This window comes from Anas platyrhynchos, chromosome 20 (assembly GCF_047663525.1).
Source record: "Anas platyrhynchos isolate ZD024472 breed Pekin duck chromosome 20, IASCAAS_PekinDuck_T2T, whole genome shotgun sequence".
NCBI classification, from domain to species: Eukaryota; Metazoa; Chordata; class Aves; order Anseriformes; family Anatidae; genus Anas; species Anas platyrhynchos.
This window is the reverse complement of record NC_092606.1, coordinates 4007843-4021689: the sequence shown is the minus strand read 5'-3', so window position 1 is coordinate 4021689 and position 13847 is coordinate 4007843. Positions and strand designations below refer to the sequence as shown.

General features: G+C 45.6%; 3 protein-coding genes across 6 annotated transcripts; 1 reads left to right on the top strand and 2 right to left on the bottom strand.

Moving 5' to 3' along the window:
• Positions 1–95: 95 nt before the first annotated feature.
• Positions 96–1242, bottom strand: EMC6 (ER membrane protein complex subunit 6). The gene is made up of 2 exons (XM_072026208.1): positions 1101–1242; positions 96–981 (listed from the first exon to the last, which is right to left on the bottom strand). Exon 2 carries the CDS (start codon positions 952–954, stop codon positions 616–618), a length of 339 nt encoding a protein of 112 aa, XP_071882309.1. The 5' UTR covers positions 955–981; positions 1101–1242; the 3' UTR covers positions 96–615.
• Positions 1239–4773, top strand: TAX1BP3 (Tax1 binding protein 3). 2 transcript variants are annotated; one of them, XM_027472453.3, is made up of 4 exons: positions 1239–1398; positions 2486–2605; positions 2911–2988; positions 3240–4773. In XM_027472453.3, the coding sequence occupies exons 1-4, from the start codon at positions 1360–1362 to the stop codon at positions 3375–3377; spliced, it is 375 nt and encodes a 124-aa protein (XP_027328254.2). In that variant the 5' UTR covers positions 1239–1359; the 3' UTR covers positions 3378–4773. The 2 variants fall into 2 exon arrangements, with proteins under 2 accessions (XP_027328254.2, XP_038021793.1); XM_038165865.2 differs by lacking the exon at positions 2911–2988.
• A 241-nt stretch (positions 4774–5014) lies between these two features.
• Positions 5015–13840, bottom strand: CTNS (cystinosin, lysosomal cystine transporter). Of its 3 annotated transcripts, none has more exons than XM_013102990.4 (11): positions 13690–13840; positions 13116–13234; positions 11774–11852; positions 10463–10547; positions 10269–10372; positions 9163–9294; positions 8305–8404; positions 8095–8214; positions 6823–6993; positions 6292–6409; positions 5015–5942 (listed from the first exon to the last, which is right to left on the bottom strand). In XM_013102990.4, the coding sequence occupies exons 2-11, from the start codon at positions 13222–13224 to the stop codon at positions 5812–5814; spliced, it is 1149 nt and encodes a 382-aa protein (XP_012958444.4). In that variant the 5' UTR covers positions 13225–13234; positions 13690–13840; the 3' UTR covers positions 5015–5811. The 3 variants fall into 3 exon arrangements, with proteins under 3 accessions (XP_012958444.4, XP_071882302.1, XP_038021792.2); XM_072026201.1 differs by lacking the exon at positions 13690–13840 and adding an exon at positions 13548–13645; XM_038165864.2 differs by lacking the exon at positions 13690–13840 and adding an exon at positions 13353–13479.
• Positions 13841–13847: the final 7 nt, after the last annotated feature.

Below are 13847 nucleotides of genomic sequence, written 5' to 3'. Positions count from 1 at the left end.
CATTTTGGTGCCTGTATTTCATTGGACACAACGGCATTAACTGCAGCAGTGTTGGGCTTGTGAGAGCATCACTTAACGACTTCTGTCCATGCCAGTGAAGAGTCTCCACGACAATATCATTTATTTATAAGGTGTAAATACAGCAACTGTGGAAGGTAACATTTGCACTAGCAACTCAAATACATTTCTGTATCAAACCTTTACATACAGTTAATTACATGCTGCTGTGAAACATTTCCCTGTGTCAGTGGATTATTTTTAGGGTGCTGTTATAGCTGGGCAGGCAGCAACTAGAGAAGGGGGGTAATTGGTATTTTTATCCAAAACGCTGAGGATACAAGGAACTAAAGTAATCAGAATCTGCAGATGTGACTGCAATTAAGGACAGAAATTGTTCTTCAGCCACCGAATGTCCATGGGAGGCAGCCAAGCGCTCTCACATCCCATTTAATTAGCACAGTACAACCGATTCATTCGTACTTGGACATAATTTACTGACGGTGTTGACGACACGAGCGATGAACAACGGTTTAGGTGAGCTGGCCGAGGCGCTGGGGGTGACTTTTGGCGACCGTCCTCCCGCTCCGTTGCAGCCTCCCGCGGCTCCCGGCCGCCTCAGTAGACGTGCACCATGCCGTAGAGGAAAGTCCAGAAGAGGACGTAGGTGAAGAGCCCCCCGATGAGCCCCCCGGTGAACAGCGGCCGTCGCGACTTGAAGTACTTGTTCCACCGGCGGCCGGCCTTGAGCACCAGGAGCACGGAGAGCAGGACGGAGGCCAGGAAGTAGAAGACGAAGCCGTGCAGCCCGCTCAGCCCCAGGATCCCGGCGGTGGCGCCCGACAGGGCCGACACCGACGTGCGGCAGTAGTCCAGCACGGCCGCGTTGCCCCTCACGGCCGCCTCGCTGATGAACTGCGGCCCCTCGCGCCTGGCGGCCGCCGCCGGAGCGGCCATGGCTCCGCGCCCGGCTCCGGGACGAGGCTGCGGGGGGGACACGCACACGGCCGCGGGGCTGGGCGCGCCTCAAGGCCGCGCTCCCTCAGGAGCCGCCCTCAGGAGCCCGGCTCCGTCCCCCGGCGCCCTCCCGCTCCGCCCCGTACCTCACGCCCGGCTCCGCTCCGGGCCGGGCCGTGCCCCTGGCGGCTCCGCTCCCTCCCTGCCGGGGGTCAGCGCTCGGAGCCCGGCACCGCGGGGCCCGGAGCCGCCCGCCCGCCCCGCCGGAAGCTGCCGGCGGCCATCTTAGCGCGGGGGCCGCCGGGGCGAAGCGGGGCCGGGCCCCGCGGCGGGGCGGGGCGGGGCGGGGCCGGGCGAGGCTTTTGTTCGGGCGGCGGCGCCGGGAGCGGGGTCGGGGCTGAGGCGATGTCGTACGTGCCGGGACAGCCGGTCACTGCCGTCGTGGTGAGGCGCGGGGCGGGGGCTGCGATGAGGAGGGGGGGACCCTGAGGGGAGCCGGTCCCGGGCAGGCACCGAGCGGAGCAGGGCCGGGCGCGGCGCGATCGCTTCTCGGCCCCTCAGGGTGGGGCCGGGGCCGTGCCGGGAGCTCCTCGGGCCCGGAGCCTTGTGCTGGGCTGGTGGCTGAGGGGGGTGGTGGTGGAGAGCGGCTGCGGCGCGTTAATTGTCTTTTACAGCGCGCTAATTGCCGTAATGGGAGCGGCGCGAGGCCTTTTGGTGGTTCTTCCCCCGGTTCGGATGCAGCCGAGTGGCGCTGCCCCGGGCGGCTCCACCGCGCACCCAGCCCGGGGGGCGCACTCTGCGCCCTGCTGGAGGTGCTCAGGGAGAGCCCCCGAGTGGTTGCTGCGTGAGTTGGGGCCGCGGCTTTTTGTGTCAGCTCAAGAACTGCAGAAGCTGGCAGCTGTACAGGCAGGGGGAGAGTCTGTCAGATGCCTGCGGTCACCAGACAGCAAGGAACCGACCTCTGGATTGCAGCAGCGTTGATAACTTATCCATCCCACTAACAGGCTGCTATTCTCACCGATAGGGCGAGGCAGGAACAGGAGGCACTCTGATAAAAACTAAGATGAGTCTAGATACAAGTGACTGTTCGTCAGCAAGACCTGACTCATGTTTAAGGAGATCTGCTTCCTTTTTAATGTTTTCCCCCTTGTTCCTCAGGGCAGGGGTAACACAGTGACACAAGTACAATAGCACAACAGCCCTTGTACTTGCAGATCCCCTCCTGTTCTGCTGTTCAGGGTAGGGCTGAAAACAGCTCAGAGCCAACTGTTGTCACTGCAAGGCTGTGTGCTGCTGACAGATGACAAGTGCTATGTGATAGTTCTGTGCTGCCAGCAGGTTTTAGAGCTGTTTGCTTACCCTGTGCAGGTTTGACAGATAGCTATTACTCTCACAAGGCTGTCATACAGCCTTCTCTCCTAGAGCTACTTGAGGCTTATGGTATCTCTGATAGCTCAGTGTAACTAGGTCTTAAGATTTCTTGTGATTCATCTCAGTGCTCACAGTACTCTATTTTATCTTCTCTTTTTAGCAAAGAATTGAAATACATAAGCTTCGCCAAGGTGACAACTTGATTCTGGGATTCAGCATTGGAGGTGGCATTGATCAGGATCCTACTCAAAATCCTTTCTCTGAAGATAAGACTGACAAGGTCAGAGGTTGATTGTTTTTTATAGCAATTAGGCTGAGCAAGCACTACTGCAGTGCATCTGTATTCTGCCCTCTAACGCAGTTGACTAAAGTTAGTGTTGTTATCCTTTGCAGGCTAAGTTTGTGTTTAACTTACCCAGCTCTCCACCTTCTATTCTCTCCAGCACTGCACAAACCTGTTCTTAGCTAGAATCCTGTCATCTTAACTAGAATCCTGCAATGTGCTGCAAAGCATTTCTGCATTGCCAGTGGAACAGCCCTTCCATAAGGGCTATTCATAGTAACACTCAATTCTTGTTTTTCCAGGGCATTTATGTAACAAGGGTGACAGAAGGAGGCCCAGCAGAAGTTGCAGGACTTCAGATTGGCGATAAGATCATGCAGGTAAACAGCAAGTTAAGATGAGTACCAATCCAGTACCAGGTACACGCTTCCAGCAAGCTTCTGCTGGGAAAACTTCTGTCTTCGGGGTACTTTCTGGGGCAGTTTGTACAGCTTACAAATAAACAGAGTTGTGACATAAGAGTGATTGTACCAGATATACTTACAAGACACCTGTAAGTCCCTATAGTCTTGCCCTAGCTTACTTTAAGACTTGCTCTTTGCCTGCTGAAGCCTTTTATGTGCTTTCCTAGGTGAATGGCTGGGATATGACAATGGTGACCCATGACCAAGCTAGGAAGAGGCTGACAAAAAGAAATGAAGAAGTGGTGCGGCTGCTGGTGACCAGGCAATCTCTGCAAAAGGCTGTGCAGCAATCCATGCTGTCCTAATCAATCATGAAGTTGGGGAGGGGTTGGGGAGGGAGATGCATAGACTGGATATCAAGCAAGGGAGCAAAGGCTAGAGCTGAACAGGTTGTCTGGAAGGAATATATGTTCCTAACTGTGGTAAACACTACTCATACTTTCTCTGGTGTAATTGACAATAGTTAAACTTTAGAGAAGCACTCTGAGGGGACTAGTCTTCCCTGCAGGTACACGGGAAGGCTTTATAATAGTCATGGCTTTCAGGAGGACAGGGCAAACCATATTATTTAAGGAAAAAACTGGAGAAGCCTCAATTTTCTGGAGCACAAAGGTTTCCTGTTCCAACAGGAATTTGGTTTCTGCCAAGGAAGATAAGAGGCTTTTGCTGTGCTTATGCTTTTAGAAGTGAGCTGCTGTGTCCTCCCATGCTATCAAGTTAAAATGCCAGGATCAAGAGTTGCACACTGCTGTGGGGAAGAGCACTGTACTAATGTCACACTGTGTGTTAGGTAGACAGAGCTTGCTGAAGGGTTTGGGGCATTATGACTTACTGTAAAGACTTCTGGTACAGAGCAGCCTCTTCAGACAAAAAAGCTAAGTAACAGTTATTAATACCTGAGTTAGTTTTAGTGCATTTCACAGGTATTAAAGAGTTCTAGACACTACAGTTCAGCTTCACTGTCAGAGAGAACTTGATTCTCTTTGTTCACAAGTAATTTGTAACATCAAATCAAGTTTACGTAAAAAACACTGTGGAAAAGAAAATGCTGTTGCTGAACGTACCAAGAGAGCTGCTTGTATCCAGAGTCTTCAGTTCTTCATTCCATTTGTATCAGACTATCAGGGGGTAGATTTTGGTCTCTCTTCCAGAAGACTGTTCAAATCACTGATTTATTGATTGAAAAGATGAATATGCCAGTAACTTCTCAAAGTGCCTCTTGACCAAATTTAAATTTCTCGTAAGCTACTGCGTTGTTTAAATCAACATGCCACAGGATTTAAGATTTTTACTGCACCACTGAGTTAATTACCTGGCTTCCTAGTGGTTTAACTAGCTAAAACCTGGCATTTTTAATCCACCTCAGTTTATACATATCTGTACTTTCCTTAAGCAGTCTTCAGGTAAGCTTGTAAATAGAACATGAGGAGGGGGCAGTCTAACTTATTCAGTTCGTTACTGCTGTGCTATTTACATATATTGTATCAGTCTCAGACTTCTGTACACACCAGCAGATGCCTACTTACCATTTTTATATCTATTTGAATTACTTTAGTACTGCTTTTGAATTTTGTAACTTAAGAATTCAGCGGTAAGTTTTAAGGCTTTCAAGTTGAAGTTATTTTTGTTACTGTAAAGATACACTCCTATTTGTACTGCTATTTCACGTGATTTTACACACAATAAACCAGCGTTGGATTACCTGTGCTGTTCCCCTTTCCTGTGCTGTTCCCCTTTACATTGAAGAACTGCCGTATCACTTGAATGCCTCCACCTGAGACTTCTTTTCTGGCTCAAAGTGGATTGTGGGCCTACATTGATACAAAGCATTCAAGTATTTGTTAGATTCCCCTCAAGTGACTTTAAAAGGTTCTAATGCTTACCTTGATCTCTACCTGCAACATACCACATGCAGTTACAAAGTAGCACAAGAACAAAAATATGTGCTTAAGACCTTTAATTAATGGGCTGTTAATGAAAATCATCCCCTTTGAAACAAACCCTTTGACAATCTGATCTTTACTATCCACAGTTTAGGGTTCAAGGCGTGTCAGTGGAACCAAGAAAGGTTAAGACAGTACACCACAAGTATTCAGGCACATTTATCTGAGCACTCGTCTTAGCACCTCTGAAAGAGCTTGAAGTGAGCTAGGAATACAGTTCCAGGTTATTCTCAGTATTTTTATTTTCCCTCTTAGAGTTAACATTTGTATTTGTCTTTTTTTTTTTTTTTTGCTAGGAACTTCATTTTTCCTTCAGGTACTGCTGTTGCCAGCCAGTGTAAGTGGTGTTATAGCATGGTTTGGTCTGTAAGGAGCCAGCAGCACTGAAGTCCACAGACCTTTTGTTATTAAGTGGTTGCATCGACATGATCTCAGGTTCTTGGAAGCCAGAACTTAGGCTCTTTGGAAGTGATGCAAAATCAAAGAGACAATTCTGGTCTCTTTCCTGTTGCTAGAGAAAGAGAGCCACGTGCTGCTGGGACAGCTCAAGCTAAGCTGGCTTTGCACCTTCAACAGGCACAAACCCTCCATCTGCAAGTAGAGGCTAGGTAGCTTGATGTCCTTTAAGGCACCTGGCAATCAGCATTTGGCAAGGCAGCTTGTATTCCATACCAGGGTAGATCAAAGAATAAACAGAGATCAGAGTCAGTATGTCTGATAGCTGCTAGTAGACATCTTGAAATCCCTTGGCCAGGATAGTGGCAAGTTCAATTTAAAGTTTTTGTCTTCAGAGATGTTATTCACAAGGTTCATACCCCCATCTCCTATAAAGGCAGTAGTGCTGAACCATAAAAACAATATCAAAGATGATGGAGAAGACACCCAGGCCAAACTTGGTTGGATCTCCAAAGATTAATTTCCACTCATCTGTCAAACACAAGATTAGAGTGTTATGAGTAAGAGGTTAGTCTTATCTTGAGACCACAAGATCATGATAGACATATTAAAGGAGTTTGTGTTTGTTACCCAGACTACTTAAACACTCCTTGACACTGACCTGTACAGCTTGTGCAAAGCTACTAACTGTTTCTGTGGTTTCATCAGAACAGCTAAGTGTTTTTCAATCCTTAAGCAAAATAGACTTTCTTTAGTCTTCGTGTAAGGACAGCTACCCACACTAGCATAAATAACCTCCCAAGATATCCTACAGGGTTTTGCTTTGTAATGAAATTCTCCCACCCCCATTAAGCCCCCACCAGTTCAGTTCCAGCCTTACCATTGTTGTATGACTGCAAAAACATCTGCAGTAGGCTGAAGGTTCCCCCAGTGAAGTCTAATAATACATTTCCAATGCTCCATCCCTCAGTACTCTTCCGACGGAAATTCATGTATGCCTGAGGGCATAATGAGAAGTTTAATGTGTTGTGTACCTGTTGGTTCAGTACCTAGCCAGGGCTAAGACCACATGGGACTCTGCTTTCTACTATGGGATCATGTTAGTCAGTGGAAGTCTTTTGTTCCAGTCTTCAAATGAGGTAAAGATACTCCTGTTTCGCAAGAAAGCTCATAGTTGAGTTTGGGCTTTTTCCCTTAGTTGGGTTACCTCTTAGTACCCTGAGCAATCCCAGTAAGCAAGCATTGAGATATACAGAAGACTTCAGTGTTAAACAATATGTTAGCTTTATACTGTTTTGTCTGTGAAAAACTAATAAATAACCATTGCTGGTCTGGTCAGATCTTCAAGAACATACACTTCAGACTTAAGAGTGACAGTAACATGCATAAAACTAGAAAAGTTCAGGCTTACCTGTGGAAAATATTTTATCAACGTGACTGCTAACTTGATGTAAGAGAAGCAAAATAAGAACTGTAGCCATGTCATCTCCTCAGCTGCAGCAAGAAACAGTGTTGTAAATGTGAAGATCCATGCAAGTGCCAGTAGTCCAACAACAACTTTGGATACTTTCTGGTCTGCTCTCTGAAACAGAAATACAGATATACTTAGACCAGTCTAGGTCCTACATCCCCAGAAACATAGTAAGGTATCGAATATGCTCAGTACTATGCAAGGTTACAGTCCTCACCCATTGTTGTACCAGTTAGGCACATATCACAAGGGAAGTTTGAGCAATTAGCTGCAGATTTGCAAAAGCTTATGTGCAATATTGAAAAGCATTTGTTCAGAATACTATTGCCCATAAGCAAGTGGAAAAAATATTGCTGCAGTATTTTTTTGACTATTTATGATGCCTATGATTCAGTGCCACATCTGTAATGATCTCCTGAGTTTAGTCTGAAGTTATCAATAGTTCCTATAAATGCAAAAGGCTGCTGAGGCCATTATGGTAGAAGTCATAGTTATCTCCCAGTTCTTTACTAGAAAAGGCTATTGCACTCATTGTTGATAAATATGCTCTTAGAGTTTTCAGTTTAGCATTATCAGAGGAAGGAACCTAAACCAGAAATAATTACTATCTAGAACAAACTATCTGTTCAGATCAGAGGTTTTACAATGAGCACCTGACAACAATCAGTCTCACCTGAGAAGGGAGTGGGAATTACAAATAGGCCTCTGCAGCTGTTTCAGGTAAAGAGAAGTGGGGAGGTGGAGACAAAGTGTTACCCATTACATATACCTGCACCCAAAAGCTTACAACTCAAATACTCAGGAGTTGCTAAGAGACCTCTCCTGGCCTAAGGCATCTTCAAAAGGTGAGGAAAGAGAAAGCATGTATGAGCATTTGTACTGTGTAGAGCTGTAATCTATGTGCTGGCTAGAAATCTGTTTGAAAACTTTATGAACTTGGCTGTTTACCTTAGCTATTTTGAGTCAAAGGAGTCTACTTATAAGCTCAGAACATCCATGAGCCTGAAGTATCAAAGCTTACTGGAGCAGCTATTAGCTCAAGAAAGATAAAGCAGCTGGACTGTGAAGCCTGACTTCTAGAAAAGCCAAGGAACAGGCTGTGAAGATGACTTCAGAGCCCAAAAGGAGTGGATCTGAGTACAGTGAGGGGTGAGGCGTCCAGCAGAGGGAGCTCTGCCAGAGCTACCAGGTCAGGCCAGCACTGAGACATACCTCATAGATGCAACACTGGATTATGATGAGGAGTGTCAGAGCTACTGCATGGAGGCTGAAGAAAACATCGTTGATATCCACAGGGTTCACTCCACTAGGATAACTGAGTAAGAACTCCTCCTAAGTGTAAGATAAACCAAAACAGTGTAAGTGTTTTAACTCCCTTATGTAGATACCCATGCCCCCTAAAAATATTAAAGTTGTGCTTGCCTTAATTAAGGGAATCCAGAAGAGTCCAACATTAAACACACTGTATGCTATGAAGCCAGTAAGGTTTAATGCAATATAGTCAAAGCTTAGTCCAATAACGCTAGAGAAGGAAAGAGATTTTTTAAAAAAGCTGGAGAAATGAGAGCATTGTAGGCAGCTCCAGGGATGGCTTATCCCTGGAACATGCTGACTGATAGGCAATTTTTGATCCAAGCTAAAGCTGTACGCATTCTGACAACATGATGTGGAGTTTATTGGGAAGGAAGGTGAAATATCCTTCATATGCCGTTCACAATGGTTCTCACTGCCAAGTTTGTTGCTGCTGTTTAACTTCACCCTTCCATGAGCTCAGCCAGCCTGATAAAGCTATGCCAGCCTAAATCCATAGCAGTAGTGCATCTTTGCCAAAGTGAATGCTTTAGTTTTCATGTATGATAACCTTTCTACTTGCAGTCATTTAGTAAAACAGGAGCTAGTCTAATGATAGCACTACAAGGAGCTGCCTGATAAGCAGCTCACAAGGTAAGTCAACTGTGAAGGTGTCAGCACAATTGGCTTGGTCAGGTGATATACAACATAACACCAAAGGGAACACAAAAAGCGTCCTCTATCAGTTATTACTGGATGCCAAACCTTAGAATTAGGTGTCTGTAGAATGCAAGTAAATTCCTCTGACCTGCACACACAAAAGTGCACTGGGACTGCATTTATTCAGGCCTTATCTTTGCCCTGCTTCTCCTCCTGCCCCAGTCTTTCCATACATAATTCACAAGAACCAAGATGGATGAAAAAGAAACCAGGAACATTGTTTTCAGATGTGCTTAATGGAACTTGCAAACGCATCTTAAGTCTCCTTACCTTTTTCGCCGCCAGTTCTCAAACAGTTGAGGATAGAAGGAGATAGACCACGCAAGGAAATAGATCCAGCCAATCACTTCATCAGCGTATTTCACTATGATGCTATGAATCACTTGAAATTGAATCCTAGGTCTGAAGGTTAATGCAGAGTTAGTTAATTTCTCTGCTCACACTCTTTTCAGGACCATTTGCCTTGCTCTGCTTTGAGAAAAAACAGAGTCCAGGCACTGAGACAAGATAAAGATTCAGCATTGGTTTCATTTTTGAGTTTTTCCCCCTTTCTTTAGTGTCCCTGTTAAGTTTTAAATCTCTGTTATTCAACCTAGCCTTTCCTTCCCTTTCCACTCTTCATCTCTATTATTATTCAAAAAGGTCCTCTTGTGCCTATGGCTTCCACTGTCATAGCACGGGGTCAGTTATGCAAGAGCAGTTTCACTTTTCATGCTCTGCCAGCAAAGCCTCATGATCGTGCCTGTCCTGTTGATCACTTCACAAATCTGGTTACCTCTGCAATTCCTGCGAGTCTTAAAAAGAGAAGTGAAATGAGGAAGTAATGCAGGAGCAGCCTGTTGGTGAGTAGCATCTGGACTAGGAAATACAATCTAGTTTTCTCTATCTTGCTAGACTGTTTTCCTGTTAGAGAGGACTGGCATTGGTGAATAGATGGCTCCCCTAACTAGGGAGGAAAACACTTGCATCTCCTGACAATAATGTGGGTACTCAGCTGCACAAGGCTATTAGTACTCCAGAACAAGCTCTGCACAGTAATAATATAAGAAAAGCATCCAAGTAGACATTGACAACCAAATGCTTCCTGGATGAGGACACGTAGTTTTGAGACTTTGGAGAAGGGTTATTAAAACCAGACTAAGAAGTCATAAGAGGTCACAGTCATCTAGGTATAAGTTTAAAATATCAATATTACCATTCTGCTTCCATACTTTATATTTATCTAAATACCTCAGGGATTACTGGAGGGTCACTACATCTTCTCAATTATATACTTCTCCATGTCCCAGCAACTACTTATTTATAGGGAGGAAATAATTACACCAGAGTTTATGAAGCAGTAGGATACTAGGTAGAATTAAAAACCAGTTTCTCACCCAGTTAAGTTGGAATTACTGGTATAAAGATAAACTGTTACTTGTCCAACGTCATCTGCTTTCACCTGGAAGTCTGCCTCCATGTGACCTGCAGGCAAATGTACCTGCAAGGCAAAGTGGAGGGAGGAAAGGAGAGTTGCACCATACCAGCTCTAGGCTTTTGCATAAGGTCAGAAGTCTATTCTGTCACTTACTTCACCAGGTAGTTCAACAATAGTGTTGTGTTTTGATGAGTGGGTAATATTAAGAGTTATCACCAGTGTCTCATTTAGTGGAGCCCTGCAAAGACAGAAGAGCCAAGTTAGACTGGTGCCTGAGTTCACAAAGATTGCTTCAGGGCTGTAGAAAAGTATCTACTAATTCCACACAGCTGCAGCAAGTGTAGTGGGCAGTCCACCATACACAACAGTACAGTACCTACTTAGTACTCAGGGGGAACACTAACACCAGGTTATGTTAGCACAATGCTATTTCTTTTAACTGAAAAATTGGCTGGCATTAAAGTTACAGAGCCACATTTTGCCTCCCTCTACCCCACACAAATGGCAGAGAAGAGCATTACCAGCAGGACCAGCAAAATCCTACAACAGTAGGATTCTGGGGACTAAGAGGGGCAGAAATGATGGACATGTACTGGGGTGACGACAGGCAGAAATTATGGCCATGATGCAAGAGGAAAAACAAACTCAAGTAAAATAGCCCTGCAAAGCTTTCCCCCAGAGCTCCACTAAGCATTTGCCCAGGAGGTTTAATTGCACAGCAGTATGTAGGGTATCATAAGATTCAAATGCCCGTACTTGTCCATTAAGGAGATCACAGTATCACATATTACTTTGCAGAAATAAGAGTTCTGGACTGTTGTAGCTCTGTCTTGCTATTTTCCCCTTTGTCACAATTCTTACATTGTCATCTGACTATTCCCTTCACACACACCCCTACCTTTGGGATCTCAAAGTCCAAGTACTTAATGCTTCTTTCCTGGCAGGCAGCTGACAACAAAAACACAGCTAAGTAGTGTGTTGTATTAAACAACACAACTGAGATGTGTCAGCTCCTACGCTGGAGTAGCTGCCTTTCTTCCCTAGAAAGGGTAAGTTCTGTTTGCGTGGTAATTTTTTGTGATCTTTTTAAGAAGTGCAAGTTCCTCTCAAGCATCAGTTTTTAGAAATAGCAAAGCTGCTCTTCACATATAGAAGACAGTTCAATAAGCTAGTACAAGGTAGACAGTATAAAACGTCCTTTCCTGCTTGACTTCCCATACAAATGGCATGGGATATTACCAGAGACCAACAACACAAGGCCATTTCAGAGACTGCTGCACTGTTTTGGTCCAAACTGGCACTAAGTGATGTACTGGTCTAGAAGCAGCAAGTCACATACAGGTGAAAGTCCCTCTGTATAAACAGTTAACCAAGTCTGCTGGGAAATTTGAGTATATAGCTATGTTTTATCCCCTTGTTCTTCCCTATTTCATAGGGAAAAAAAAGTTATAGCCATGATTTTACCTCAGAGATATCGTGACATTTGTTGAACTTCCATTTTCTAACAAAACCACTTCTGGGACAGACAATACAATGACTCCATCTGGGAAGAAATAAACAAAAAATTGTCCATTACTACCTGAAGTGTCAGATTAAAAACAAAAAACAACACAGCACCAGTATACTGTCACTAACAACAAAGGGAGTACTGCTTATTTCAAGGGAACTAAACCTAAAAGGAGAACTAAATAACTGCCACTTGAACATGTTACAAGGAAGCAATTTAGATATTTGATTTGCAGCAGAAGTTCATGCTGAGACAAAGCTATAGGATACTTAAAACTCACTAATTGTTTCTTCATGTGATCCTAGTAACTTGGAAGACACGATGCTCAAAATTTAGTTTAAAGTTACTTCTTGAGTGACAAAATCTTCATGTACCCAGATGTTTGAAATAATGTATATTTACAATTATAGTACTTCAAGAATCACAAGTGCCTCGCTATAGTGGTCAGAAACACTGCTGTTATAGGGTACACTTTGCAACAGTGCAGGTATGGTATAGTGTGTCATGTTTTGAGGGGGGGGGGTCACATTCCAACGCCAATACAATCGACATCAAAACCATAAACCAGTCATGCATCATCAATTTTGGAATCCAGGTCTTTTACTATATGTACATTTAAAGGTCAAAAGTGACAGACAAGAACAAATCTATTTAAGACCAGAAAAAAAAGAGAAATAAAGAGGTTGCCATGATTTAATTATTTTTATTATTGTGTTTAGTAATGGACACCCTATTTTGTCTCCTGAACTACAGGGTTCAAGAAAGCTAGAACTGAAATAACAAGCTGGAGATACACGGGCTGGATACAGTGAAGTAGCAAACACCAGCAGTTAGCCTCTGAGGTAAGAATAACTGAAAGTCCCTACATTGTCAGGATCCTCACAACAGTTTTGAGTACTGTGTCTGCGTTCTGAGAGAAAGCATATTTGGAAATAAGTGGAAAATATAGATACAAATCAAATATGAAAGCTATTTCTTGTAGGAAGCTACATAGGAATTATCAGCAGTGACAAGCATCTTTCTCATTACCTTACATTACACAGCATTCTTAAGAAGTTATTTAAATGGAGGAGAGCTCCCCAGCTCTTCCCTGACTGCACCACAGTCAGTATTTAACCTCCTTCAACTGAGGGGAGTGTCTGCACCTTCCTAGTGCTCCATCTGTCACTAGAGTGCCTCAGCGTGAGCTCACAAAGTCAAAGGCAGCATGTGAAAGAAGAGCTGTGGGAAACGTGGCGCAGATTTACCCAGAGGGGGATGACTGGGGATACTGAGGAGCTACCCTTGTCCATCTCTTACCACTCTGGAGCTGGCCTGCAGGTCCAAGCAGGGATGACCAAACACCACCACTCCCCAGCAGCACAGGCATGAGGTACAGTAGAGGAGGGAACACATATCTCATCCTCATGGTGGCAGAGCTGCAGAAAAAAAAACGAGGAGAAAACTTTGCTCAGGCCCTACAAACTTTGAGGGGGTACCAGCCTGTCCCCCACTGCAAAATGGCTCCCTCCTCAGCACCACAGCCCCTGGCCCTGCCTGGCTGAAGGACCCTCAGCACTCCCCACAGTACACTGGGCTTTCAGTCTCTGCCTGCCCACGCTCCCCTGCCAAAATCTCCTCCCTTCACAGCTTATCCTGCTCCTGTCACTCAGCTACCGCCCCCTGAGGTATCCCCCCCCCTTCACAGGACTACAAATCTCAGCAGCCACTGCGCCCCCCCACCCTCCCCACCCGGAGCAGCGGGGCGCGGTGCACGCTGGGACTTGTAGTCCCCAGCGCTCTCCCCTCAGAAAGTACGATGAGGCAAACGCCATCCCACACTTTAGGGCACGCTAATACCAAAGAAGCGGCACGGAGAGGGAAAACCGCCTACCTCCTTCCAACACTGCGACTCCGTCCCACGCACCCCGAGCTCTTCCCTTTTCAGCTCCTCACGTGAGGCGGCCGCCTATCGCCTCCCCGCCTAACGCCCCCTTCGCGCGTTGCGCCGCTGCGGCCGCCCGCGGGCGCCATCTTGGGTGTGGCAGAGCG

Excerpts from the sequence above, each read along its gene's own strand:
- EMC6 (XM_072026208.1), bottom strand. The coding sequence starts at position 954 with ATGGCCGCTCCGGCGGCGGCCGCCAGGCGCGAGGGGCCGCAGTTCATC.
- TAX1BP3 (XM_027472453.3), top strand. The coding sequence starts at position 1,360 with ATGTCGTACGTGCCGGGACAGCCGGTCACTGCCGTCGTG. Across the intron at positions 1,399-2,485 it reads AGCCGGTCACTGCCGTCGTG|CAAAGAATTGAAATACATAA; the intron begins GTGAGGCGCGGG and ends TTCTCTTTTTAG. Across the intron at positions 2,606-2,910 it reads CTGAAGATAAGACTGACAAG|GGCATTTATGTAACAAGGGT; the intron begins GTCAGAGGTTGA and ends TTGTTTTTCCAG.
- CTNS (XM_072026201.1), bottom strand. The coding sequence starts at position 13,630 with ATGGCGTTTGCCTCATCGTACTTTCTGAGGGGAGAGCGCTGGGGACTA. Across the intron at positions 13,235-13,547 it reads ACCGCGCCCCGCTGCTCCGG|CTCTGCCACCATGAGGATGA; the intron begins GTGGGGAGGGTG and ends TTTTTTCTGCAG. Across the intron at positions 8,405-9,162 it reads GAGAACTGGCGGCGAAAAAG|CGTTATTGGACTAAGCTTTG; the intron begins GTAAGGAGACTT and ends TTCCTTCTCTAG.